This window comes from Crinia signifera, chromosome 2 (assembly GCF_055691185.1).
Source record: "Crinia signifera chromosome 2, ASM5569118v1, whole genome shotgun sequence".
Classification (NCBI taxonomy): domain Eukaryota; kingdom Metazoa; phylum Chordata; class Amphibia; order Anura; family Myobatrachidae; genus Crinia; species Crinia signifera.
In genome coordinates this window covers 188317268-188330783 of record NC_139218.1, presented here as the reverse complement: position 1 = coordinate 188330783, position 13516 = coordinate 188317268, and the positions used below count along the sequence as shown (strand labels likewise).

The window sequence follows — 13516 nt, the reverse complement described above, 5'->3', positions numbered from 1 at the left end:
CATTTAAATGGATGTATACAAATGCCCAGAATGATATTTCTGCCTCCTGGTATTTTTATAATTCTTCAGAATTTAATCACTTAAAAGCAGAATTGTGTATGGATGACCCATAATCTCTAACTATGTTTAACATTCACATAAATCCAAAGTCATGTGTGCTCCATTTAACTTTCAAATGATGATGCTAAACGCCTGAGGGTAAGAAGTATATCAGGAGAGCAACCTGCAGGGGTGTATGCTGAATGTCTACAAAAAACATATTCATATTCATATATTTGGTTCATGCTTCATATTTTACACATCTGTTATCATATGACTTGTTGCTTCCTGCTTTAAATAGTCATTTTTATTCCATCCAACCAACTAGTTGGATGGGGTGTGGCTCAGTTGGTCACCAGCAAGTTGTTAGACAGTCATCAGATCAACACCATTAGGTCGACAGGGTCATAAGGTTGACATGGGTTCGGATGACAGTCAAAAAGTTGACATGGGGGTTTTTCCCACCACGCCCTAGTGCAGCGGTGGCCAACCCGCGGCTTGCGAGCCGCATGCGGCTCGCCACGCTGTAATGTGCGGCTCCCGTCCCATCGGCGAAGCGGGGTTTTGAATTTGGCGCCAATTCAAAACGCAGCATCGGCGGCCAATAGGAAACGGCCGCGGGGAGCCAATCAGCGCTCGCCGCGCCGTTTCCGCCCCGCCCCCCGCGTCTGACATCAGACACTAGGCCCGTGGGCACATTCGGGCCCTTCCGGCCTGTGGGCGCATTAGTCGGGCCCTCTTGGCCCGTGGCTCATTTGTTTGTTGGGCCGTCCTGGCCCTTTAGTTAGGAAGCTGGGCCCTCCAGCATAGGTGTTGCACTGTGGGCAACACCTGTGCTGGAGGGCCCAGCTTCCTAACTGTGGGGGCATATGATGTTTAACACTGTGGGGGGCATATAATGTTTGGCACTGTGGGGGGCATATGATGTTAAACACTGTGGGGGGCATATGATGTTTGGCACTGTGGGGGGGGGCATATGATGTTTGGCACTGTGGGGGGCATATGATGTTTGGCACTGTGGGGGGGCATATCTGGCACTGGGGGCATAAAGTTTTGTCATGTGGCCACTCCCCTTGTGTCATATGACCACGCCCCTGACCTCTCCCCTGGTCACGCCCCTTTTTGGCGCGCGCGTCTTCGGCGGATGTCGGCTCTTTACCTCTGACCGGTTGGCCACCCCTGCCCTAGTGGATGGTAGGGCATGAAATACCACCTGTTAGCTAAAAAAGACATTGAAAAACCCCATGTCGACCTAATGACCCCATGTCGACCTAATGACCCCATGTCGACCTAATGACCCCGTCGACCTAATGACCTAACAACTTGCTGGTGACCCAATGACTATCACCTTGGATGAACGTTTGTGTAGTGTATGGCCACTATTAGTGTGTGAGCACGTTTTAATAATAATAAATTCAGTGTAATGGAGCCTACACACAGAGCGATTTAGGGGCATTTTCTAAGCGATCTCACTAGATTAACAGATTATTTTGAAGATTTTTTTTTTTTTTAAGTTCTTGTAATCATCTATATATGATTAGTGTCCGTGAGTCTCTGAAACACTGCCATCTGCTGGCAGGGAGTGATACTACATCTCTTTCTCACACATGCACAACCACAGAAGGTAGCAGACTATGGGGCAATCATACATTTTTTGTGTAAAGCTGTGTACACACGGGGGCCACATATCGCTGGTAATATGGATCCTGAGCGACCATATTGCCAGTGATTTCATGTGTTGTGGGAGATAGTCAGGAGCAAGTCTAAATAGCTCCCACTGACAGCCCTTCATGGTCGCTGGTCGCATAGCCTCCGATTATGGCTAAAATTTGCTGTTGCACAATGCACTGTGCACCAGCGACCAGCGATTTCTACTCAAAATGCGATAGAGACAGAATGAGCCAGAATAGCTTGCAATTTTCAGCCAAAATCGCTGGTCGCTGATGAAAACAGTACACTGAGCAATATATAGCTGATCAATATATTGCTGAGATATTGCAAGTACACTGAGCAATATATTGCTGAGTGATTTTAAGCCAAAATTGCTCAGCGACCAAATCGCACCGTGTGTACACAGCTTTAAGCCGTGTACACACGGCAGTGATATGGGCTATAATCGCTGGAAATATGGTGACTGGCAACCGTATTGCCAGTGATGGGAGTGTGCCATGGCGATAAATCGCCCCATTCTAATCGCTGGTCGCAGGAGCTTGTTCCTGCGATCAGCTAACTACCTCTGCGGCACCCCCTGGCAGAGGTTCCTTTTCATCTGCGACCATCTCTGGTCGCTGAGCAATATATTGCTGAGCAATATATATCCCCCGTGTGTACGCACCTAGTGTTTTATATATCTGTGTTATTTCTCTTCACAAGCTTAGCAATACCCTCTTGTACCCTGCTGTGTGTTAGAAATTTCCTAATGAGTTCTTGTTATGTATCTGATATTAGAATATATGAACTGACCCGTTGATAGTTACAGAAATGTATCCACTTTCTAGAACCCCTGCTCTATACAGTAGTTTTCATTCTGCCTGAAAGCCTTGTAGTTTTTATTCACACACAGCTATTTTCAGTATCTTGGTATCCTTTACCCTCCTTGAGGCCTCCATACCTCCCAACTTCTGTGATGATGAAGCGCCCGAAAAGGAGGCGGGGCATATGCAAATGAGGATGTGGTTTATGCTAATTAGCCGCTACCTCATTTTCATACGAGAATAGACGCTGTGCGCATGCGCACAGCGTCTATTCTATTAGATTGGGGGGGGGGGGGGGGGTCTCCCAACTGCCAACCCCGGCAGCAGGACAATGCCTGCCGCGGGTGGGACAGGACCCGAAAATCGGGATTGTCCCGCTGTAATCGTGACAGTTGGGAGGTATGGGCCTCTCATGCCTGTGCATCAGCTGGCCCCCATAGGCCATCATTACCCATTCATCATTGAGAAAGCTTCAGATTTGTACTGCAGAGTTTCCTGTGCTCTATAGTTCATCACAATCTTCTTTCCAAGTATGCATTTAGTACATTATTTATTTTTCTACCTACATACATGTCACAATGTAACCCACTTAGTACTTATTGTTGAATTCCTGTCTCATTCTGTAGGCCTCCTGTCTCTGCGGTACAGCACCATGCCTCCTATGTGGATGTTGCCCATCTACCAAGAATTCAACAGTTACCCGCCTGACGTTCTCCTTCTTCCTCCTCCTTGGAACACTTGTGGCCTGCATTATGATCATACCCGGAGTGGAAAATGGAATTAATAAGGTACATATACAGGATGGTATAAAGTATGGGATGTGCCTAGCCTTAGTGGGCTCCCATGCTTCTATATGTACAGCATGCTCCTGTACATTGCCACTTGCAATCAGCCATACATTTTGGTAGACCGGGTAGGATATGACATTGCTGATCACTTTTGAGCAAATTGTTTCAGTGAATATTTCTGTATGTGTGTTAAAAAAAATGACAGAAGTGTGACCGGATGAAAAAATGCCTGATTTACAGATGTCCTCCGTGCGCAACACAAGGTACCTGGTGTGCAGGACCTTTGCTAATGTGGGGATCTCTCTTTTTTTTTTTTTTTTTTACTTCTGAAAATGCTTCTTAATCATAATGCAATGTGACCAGGATGTATGAGGAGATCATCCTGTATAGTGTGTGTGCGCTGCGTCTGCATGCTGAACAGAACTTGTATTGGAGAAAACTCAGTTGTTTACAGATGTACAAGTGTTATGCATCAAATGAATCAGTATCCTTGTGTGTCCTACTCACATTGCATTGTGATTAAGATTAATTTTTGGTAAAAATATGCCCCACCAATTGAAGTTTCTCTCTCAACATGGTGTTTCAATTGAGGTAGTTTAGTGCGACTCGGCCCTAGACATGTTGGCTTGAACATGCTGAAAAACTTTATTAAGGTATCAGTACCAGTAGTAGTGACCTTTGTCAGTTGGGGGAGGTAGTGGGGTGCTGGTGGTAGGAGGACTGGGTTGGAGGAGTAGTAGTAGTATTGACACATGGCTGAGATTGGGAAGGTGGGGAGTTGATGGTGATAGGAGGGAAAAGATAATGGTGGTAGTAGTGACAATGTCAGCTAGCGGATGTGGTGGAGGTGATGTGGCGGTAGTAGTACACATAGTAGCTGGGGGAGGTAGTGGGAACAGGTTAGGAGTAGTAGAAATGACACATGGAAGTTGGTGAGGTGGTGGGGGTAATGCAATGAGTACAGCGCTGAGCTGTGCTCCTCCCTGCTTCTGCGGCTGTGTTTACCCTCGTCTATGGTGACAGGAGAATGCTGCTTTGTCAAAGGCCATATCAAAAGCTAGCTGCAGTCACAGCCTTGGTAGGGGAGTCCATGCTGGGACATGTAGTTCTACAGGGCTACAGGTTTCTTATATTCACCTTCTCCTGTACACTAAGACAGCAGCAACTTTCCACACAGTCAGGTGTATGCAGCTCTGTGGCAGCAGCTGTCGTACAGGAGACTGAGAGCACAGCAGCCCCCAATGTTAAATGTCAGGTGGTCTACCCACATGGTGCCACTTCCTGTGACCCCAGCCCACAAGGCTGATTCAGGCCTCCTCCTGCACCTGGCATGGGTCCCTGAAGCCCAGCTGTAAGAGGCAGTCATTCTGCATACTCTCATACATAGAATCCGATGGCAGATAAGAACCACATGGCCGGTTTAGTCTGTGTACAGGCAGATGTTCTGTCTGGCGACACCCAAATAGTACCAACTATAATAAAACAATGAGTAAATGGAAAAGGATTGTCCTGCAACCTTTTTGGGCCTACACACGTAGCAATGGGAGCTTTGTGCTGAGCGATCCAGCATCACACAAATCACTCAGCATAGATTGTTTAGCACACAATATTTATCCCAGTGATAGCGATGCGCAGGGTCACTTAGAAAATAGGCAAATATCGTTACGCGTGTAGGCCCCATTTCTTTTTTTTTTTCTCATTATTTATTCATTTATACCCTGGGCGTTGGACTAATACCCTAAGGGGGGTATGCAATGTGCCGCCGCTATTTCCCACGTGGGAAATAGCGTCGGCTCCCTATTCAATGCTGTCATTAACGACAGTATTGATGCAGGATCACGGCAGATCTGCCGATAAGAGCCGTGGATTGTCGCGATCCCGGCCGCAGCTCGAAAATCCAGTGTGTTTTCATGGCTACGCCCCCTTTGCGCCCCTCGGCTGGTGGGACATTGAATCCCGTTTGTCGTTATGTGGTCAATCCGACCACAAACGGGCCAGGATCACGGCTGTCGGCGGGGATCGACAGCCGTGATCCCAGATTGCATACCCCCCTAAATCTTCTGTATACCTTTGTATATTAATAGTTTCTGGAGTGAAGATATGAACACCCATTACATCTGTGCTTCTATTTAACCCAATTAAATAAATCTATAAATAATCTATCTAAGTTACATAGACCCCTATAGAGCAGTGTGTAAGTGCACGCGCACAACACCAATTGAGTTGTAGGCATGGCTACATCTGTACGTCTTATCCATTGCCAGAGAAACAAGCATACACGCAGCCATCCATTCTGCTTACCACCCAGCACTCCTAATCTGTCCAGCCCCCTTAATATAATATAAATGTACTGCACCCCTTTTCACTTAATATAAATGCACAGTAGTCTGCAACCCAATACAAATGCACAGTATCTCTCAGTATAGATGCTCACATAACACTGCACCATTATGCCTTAATATAAATGTTCTGCTCCCATACAGCACAATAACATAACTACATAGTTCTCTGCACATATAAATGTTTTGTATGACATAAGAACTTTGCGCCCAGGTACTCTACATATAAATGTTCTGCACCCTATATAGAAGTTTTCTTAATTTCTCCTAGTTAAGGCACCCATAAACAGCGTGCAATGTGATGCGTTGCGTGCTCCCACGGGCATCACATTGCACAGTACAAAATGTATGTGCTGCACATACTTTTTGTTTTGCCCACGGATCACATAGCACTCAAAATGCATGCAAAACGCACACGTGCGATCCACGGCCATGCGATCCGCCCGATAACGCGTTTCATTGTACGCTGTTTATCGCAATGTGTATGGGCACCTTTAGGCTCTCTACCGCATGAAAATAATTGTTCTGCACCCCAGACAAAAATACCCTGAACCCCAGGTAGATATACTCTGCTCCACAAATGAAAATGCTGTGTGCTTTACATAAAAATGCTCTGCATCCCCACAGCCCCCGTAAAGCCCCCGGGTACTCACCCTCCACAACCAGAACCAGGAAAAACAGCAGCCAAAGAAGGGAGTTAGGAGCTGTAAAGGGGTGAGAGCAGGAAATATAAAGCAATGGTGGGGGAGGAGCAAGCCACTGAGGGCATCCTGTAACCAGGCGCGGCCGGCCTGGTTACAGGATGCCCTCAGTGCCCACACACAGCCCTGGGGAAAAGACTGCCTATGCCACTATAAAACAGGGTTGACGACTTTTTAAATCTCCTCTCCGGGAGAAGCCAGGAGAGAAGACTTTCAGGAGACGTTCTGGGGCGGAGCTTGAGCATGACATCTTTAAGCCCCGCCCACATGTTGTAAAATTACCCGATTTGCCCATGAAAACGCTGGGCGTACGTATGGTAATGCGGCCGTGACGCACGTGTAGAGGGCGGACAAATGACATTGCTGGATGTCAGCTGCCCGCCCAGATCCCTGCTTTTGCACGGAGAAATGCCCGTGTGGTCTGAGGTGGTTGCGGGAGCTGGCGGACCACTCGGTCCTGCATTCGATGCTCTGCGACCATCGAATGATGGGGGAGGTTCCAAGAGATGGAGGAGGTGTATCTGTAAGAAATACACTCGTGCTCCGTGCGGTCAGCGGATTACCGCATTCGGACGGAGTGAGCGATCCGTACGAAAGGCGGGGTTTAGGACGCACGGTCATGGCCGCATATTCGGCTCCGGCCGCACCGATCAGAATAAGGGCCCATGTGTACTGCTGGTGGGGCTAATGTAACTCGTGCAGAGAGAGTTAGATTTGGGTGAGTTATTTGGTACTTGTGTATTATCACGGCGCCCATCGCATCGCATACCATAAGGCATACGATGGTATGCGATGCGATACAATGTTAGCAGATGTTATACAATTTCAAATTATATACCATCGAATTGTATGGCATATACAATGGTATAAGATTTTAAATTGTATAAGCACCCTAATGGGTGTTTTCAATGTTAAATGTGCCCCCTATAAGATAAATAATTGTATAAGCACCGTAATAGGTGCTTACAATGTTAAAAGCACCCCCATGCCACCCGTGCTATCAACGCCAACTCGAAGCGTGGCGAGCCCACGAGGGGCGGCGGTACGCGTCCTCTGACCTTTTCATACCCCCACTATCCACGTCGGCGTGGAGCTGACTTTATATAGTGTGGCGAGCGCAGCGAGCCACCGAGCCCGAAGCGTGGCGCGGACGCGAAATACATGTGAAGTAATGCGCGGCCCCTCGCGGGGCTCGCTGCGCTCACCACGCTTCGGGCTCAACTCCGCGCCGACGTGGATAGTGGGGGTATGAAAAGGTCGGAGGACACGTACCGCTGCCCCTCGCAATTTTAAATCGCATCTCATTGCATTGTATGCCATATACAATGGTATACAATTTTAAATGGAATACAATGCCATATGACTGAATATCGTGGGCGCCGTGATAATACACAAGTACCAGTTATTTTGTTTCTGTGAATACTGACTGCATTATTTTTACATTGCTATATAGATGTAAATTTGAAGTACAAACCCCACCCAAATCTATCTCTCTCTGCACATGGTTTTGTCCATTCAAGAGAGAATTTGCTTTTGCAAATGAACCAGAATCAGGGCCTATGTCTGGTATCTCCCAATCTAGGATTGGAGAGCTTTGACAGAGCCAAATTCAATGTGAAAGGATTAACGGCAGCAGGTATGACCTAATGGGAAATGATCCAATGATGTCTAGAAATGTCGAATGGATTTTGAGTACTGATTTGTTTCACTGGGCATTCTAGTTAAAGGCATTTAGAATAGTACAATGTAAAGACCTAACTTACTATGGTAGAACTAATAGTTCCTTTTTGCATCAAAATCAAAAGAATTATTGAGAGGCTACAGACCTGTTTGTTTTGAATAAAGAATTTTATGACCAGAATTTAAGTGAATCTATATCTAGCACAGCTTAACCATGAACTCATTTTCCAGATTCTTATGTAGGGTACACAACATAACAATCATGATCGGGAGATGATCATATGATGGTCGCACGATCTGTTGGAGCACATGGGGATTATTCTAGTTCACTTGCAAAGGCACGATCACTCTGTAATGGACAAAACCATGTGCACTGCAGGTGGGGCTGATGTAACAGGTGCAGAGAGAGTTAGATCGAAAAACAATATTAATCTCTCGTTCTTCAGGAGTGAGATGTGACTGGCCCAACTGAATGGGTTTTTGGGATCTGTAAGTGGGACAGAGAAATGAGGAGTAGTACATTTAAAGTTTTTTTATTGTTGGGTTGGTCCCTTTTCCTTGGAATGCGTCCTGAAGCAAAGATTCACTTTTATACAGATGAAAATGAATTCATACACAGTGGATAGTGATTATATTGCAGCAAGTTCATTCTTGATATGCTTTGTAAACCCCTGCCAAAATAAATTGCAACCAGAGCATTGTACAGTAGTTCCACTGACTGACATATATAAGTCTTCAGAACTGTATGGCATTTTGCCCAACCAATTCCTTCTCTGAAATAAATGGAGAGCTGAAGATGAACATGTCACATTGTTAAAGGCATCCATAAATAGCTCAATGGTTTACAACCACATTTAATCTGTGTCATGTCTTCCTTGTTATATACAACATTGATGCTGGACTTCCAGGGCTAATACACACATTTGCTAACCTTTGAAAATAATATAAAAATCCATCTGTTAGTACAGTAAATGTGTGTTTTAACCCAGGACGTCCAACATTAAGATTGAAATTATTGTTACAGATGTACCGGGTCTCATCTTTGCCGCCAGGCCGCCATGGCGGAGGCTCTGGCGCATCGATATTCTCCTGGCGCTGGCGTCCGCCAAGGGGTGTGGGAGCCACCACTGGGTGGCTAATGCTCCATCAAGCTACAGTCGGAGTGATGTGCCAGTGGTATCCCGCTATTCGCCGTAAAGAGCGCGCTTACAGTATGAGACGCTCGTGCACAATGAGCCGCTCGTAGGAAATGAGACGCTCGTGGCCGTAGGAGTGAGCAAAAGGGCTACAAGCTGTTCACGTAGCCGTAATGTGTAACAGTAATGTGTAATGTGTACAGTATGCAGCTGAAGGCAACCGCCTCCTCCCCTTCCAGACTTGACCTACAGTACACAAAAGTACAATACATTATATTACAGCGCTAATCCATGTAAGGGATGCAGGGATTCGTGTTTCGCTGCTAGGGCTGCAGATGCCACTGATTGTATGAGCAGCACTCCACAGCCTGTACATATCAATGTGCTGCGTAGGTTAGTGGTTAGCTGCGCGGCTCTTCATGCTTGGAGACCCGGGTTCGACTACAGTGACATCCTTTTTTTCCCTTCTATTCCAATATTTTGTAGAGTGATATTTAATAAAACCAGACCATTAAACGTAAAAGTGTTATTATACATTTATAATGTTTCCCTATAGATTGTAAGCTTGCAGCAGGGCCCTCCTACCTCCAAGTCTGTCTGTTGCTACAGTACCCAGTTTGTTTTATCACTGTCTACAATTGTAAAGCGCAACGGAATCTGCTGCGCTATATAAGAAACTGTAAATATATAAATAAATGTGTCAGTCAGTAACGAGTACACCAGTGTCCCAGCTACTGCATTGTGTGGGTTCATGAAGTGTTGGTATACTGTACAGTAAGAGGACTTGATTTAGCTACAGTACCATTGCACTAGTGTTGTCTCTTGCAAGGAGTGATGTCTATGCAACTAAAGTCAATCGCCTCCTCCCCTCCCCCCCAGGGGTGTAGGGGGTCGGCTAATACAGGACATTACACCACAACATCTCCTGCAGAGCTAATGTAATCCACGAAGGGGCGTGCCGTCTCAGACGCTGCCGCGACTCGGGACTCGCAAAGGGGTGGGCCGTCTCAGACGCTGCTGCGACTCAGGTTGCGCCAAGGGGCTGCCCGTCTCAGACGCTGCCAGGACTCGTGTTTCGCCGCTAGAGCTGCAGATGCCACTGATTGTATCAGCACTCCACAGCCTGTACATAGTGTATCAATGTGCTGCGTAGGTTAGTGGTTAGCTGCGCGGTTCTTCATGCTTGGAGACCCGGGTTCGACTACAGTGACATCCTTTTTTTCCCTTCTATTCCAATATTTTGTAGAGTGATATTTAATAAAACCAGACCATTAAACGTAAAAGTGTTATTATACATTTATAATGTGTCCCTATAGATTGTAAGCTTGCAGCAGGGCCCTCCTACCTCCAAGTCTGTCTTGTTGCTACAGTACCCAGTTTGTTTTATCACTGTCTACAATTGTAAAGCGCAACGGAATCTGCTGCGCTATATAAGAAACTGTAAATAAATAAATGTGTCAGTCAGTAACGAGTACACCAGTGTCCCAGCTACTGCACTGTGGGTGTTCATGAAGTGTTGGTATACTGTACAGTAAGAGGACTTGATTTGGCTACAGTACCATTGCACTAGTGTTGTCTCTTGCAAGGAGTGATGTCTATGCAACTAAAGTCAATCGCCTCCTCCCCTCCCCCCCAGGGGTGTAGGGGGTCGGCTAATACAGGACATTACACCACAACATCTCCTGCAGAGCTAATGTAATCCACGAAGGGGCGGGCCGTCTCAGACGCTGCCGCGACTCGGGACTCGCAAAGGGGCGGGCCGTCTCAGACGCTGCTGCGACTCAGTAACTCAGACTACAGTAACATCTTTTTTTCAGCCTGAATTACTGCACAACAGTACAGGTAGAGTACTACTGTACAGTATGTTACAGGGTGGACCTACACGTACAGTACTTTCCGGTACACGTGGTGGGAGCCCTGGTGTTACACTGTACAATACTTACCAACCGCACTGGGTCCCGTCTCCTGCTGGGTGGAGGTGGAGGCCGTCAGCTCCTCCTGGCTGGGCGGGAGGCTTTCGGATGCTGCAAATGTAAAAAAAAAAAAGACAAAATAAAGAGACTGTACCGTACAGTAGAGTACTGTAGCGAGGCCGGAGGAAAATAACTTCCGTACTGAATTAGTGTAAGAATGGGATTCTTCACCATTAGAGCAGTAACATTCTGAAAGTCATTGGCGGTGGGGGCGGTTACAGCAACTACTGCTCATTAATTTTAATCAAAACTGGATTCATTTTTCTTCTACGATCCCCATGGCAGCCATACATTGGGATATTCCCTTCCCCCATCAGAGCAGACAGGATTGATTTCTCTCGGGACCGCCCACCTTGGGTATAATAGACCCCTCCTCCACCTCCACTGTATCTTTTTTCCTGTCTCCGAGTTAGAGTAGACAGAGTAGACTATTATTTTTTGTTTAAAACAGGGTTACCTCGGCAGCATGGAGCTGAAGGGGTGGCTCCCCGGGGAGAAGAGGGCGCAGGTGACCAGTATAACTTGTCTCCCTGCGTACACAGACCCTGCCGCTGGCTCAAGGAGGATTCTGAGGTAGACGCTCCAGTCAGGACAACTGGTCTCCCACGTGTGGTTTCCCCGCAGCGTCAGCCCCGCTGGAAGCCGCGGCTGCACGCGACAGCATCTAAAGGCAGAAGGGGCGGAAGTGTCGGGTTCGCGTCACTTCCGCCCATAGACGCTGGTAGCGCGTCTCACAATTCAGTCCCCTGGAAACACGGGACGGCGGAATTGGTGCCGCTCGGCTATCCTGAAGTACACGCAAGTTTTGGCGGCAACCCAGGGGTTAAATAGCCGCTGCAATGGCTACTTCAGCGGCGTGTATGGTGATTCTCAGCGTGGAGTATTACACTGTGTGCTGTATTTGCTACCATGGATGCGCCTTCTCCCCAGAAGCCGGATGATGCCCCAGTGAGGTAAGCCCTTTGGTTTTGGGCATCAGTTGTTTATTTTCAAGGTAGATATTGAGTGTAGCTTCTCTCTTGTAGTGTGCCTGTCTCTCCTGTGCACAAGAAAAGAACAGCTAAGAAGAAATTCATTGAATCCATATGCATGACATGTGATCAGTCCTTCGCTTCAGCACAGAAGAAGGCAATTTGTGATATATGTGAAATAGCACAATCTAAAGTGTTAAAGAAATCTGAACACACGGAGGTCATTAAGGAGTTAATGACCTGGCTGAAAGAGAACTTTGTCTCTAAAAATGAGTTTACCCAGAGCCAGTCAGTAAAGAGGTCTCGAGTGCAGGCTGAATTCACACCTGAGGAGGATTCTTCAGAGGAATTAGAATGTGAGGATAAGGGTTCGTCGGAGGAAGGCGAACTAGAAGAAATCAGAACATTCAACCTGGACCTGGTAGAAAACCTGTTAAAGCACATATACAAGGCCATGAACTTTAAAGAAATTGCATCTACCTCTGAAACTAAGGACCCACTGTATGAAGACAGGGACAAAAGAGGCAGAACCTTTCCTGTAAATAAAGTCATAAGAGAAATGATACTTAAGGAATGGGTCAGCATTGACAAGAGAGTCACCCTTGGGAACAGGGTGGAAAGGATGTACCCGTTTAAAGATGAAGAATTTCTCGGCTGGTGCACTACACCCAAGGTAGACGCGGCGGTGGCTGAAATTACTTCAAAGTCCACCATTCCGGTAGAGGACGCGGCGGCATTTAAGGATGCCATGGATAGAAAAATGGAAACTTCGCTACGCAAGGTTCATTCAGCGTCAGCGGGCTCCCTGAAAACTAATGTGGCGGTGGCATCGGTAGCCAGGGCGATTAGATTGTGGACCTCTAATCTAAAGACAGATATGGAAGAGAAAATATCTAAACAGTATCTTATCAAAAATCTGGACGTTATACAGAAGGCTGTTGACTTCCTGTGTGAAGCTTCTCTTGATGGGGTCTCTTTTGCAGCAAAGACTATGGCGGCAGGGGTAACAGGCCGCAGGGCGCTCTGGCTAAAACCCTGGAATGCTGACGCTAATTCCAAAAATAAATTAGCAAACTTACCCTTTGAAGGAAAATTTCTATTTGGATCCAAACTGGATTCCATGATACAGAGGATTTCAGGGGGAAAATCTGTCCGCTTACCCCAAGAGAAGAAGAATCGGTTTAATTTTCCCGCCTCCACAAGACAAACGTACAGAGAGGCAAAGACATATCGTCCGGGGAAGACGTATTACAAAAGAGGAGGTACAGGTACCTCTAGACAGGCATTTCGTCAAAACTTTCGTGGCAGGTACCAACCTGATAAGGATTGGAACCAGAAGGGAAAATTATGACTATCTTCAAAAGAACTGTATTGGCGCCAGACTACTGAGGTTCGTGACGACCTGGGAAGAGATA

General features: G+C 46.7%; 1 protein-coding gene across 1 annotated transcript in view; it reads left to right on the top strand.

The window, feature by feature from the left end:
• SERINC2 (serine incorporator 2) overlaps positions 1–13516 on the top strand; it is a 62990-nt gene that overhangs the window by 17621 nt on the left and 31853 nt on the right. The window contains exon 2 of the mRNA XM_083173378.1: positions 3140–3301. Within this exon, the coding sequence (XP_083029504.1) occupies positions 3140–3301 (162 nt within the window). The remainder of the gene's footprint in view (positions 1–3139; positions 3302–13516) is intronic.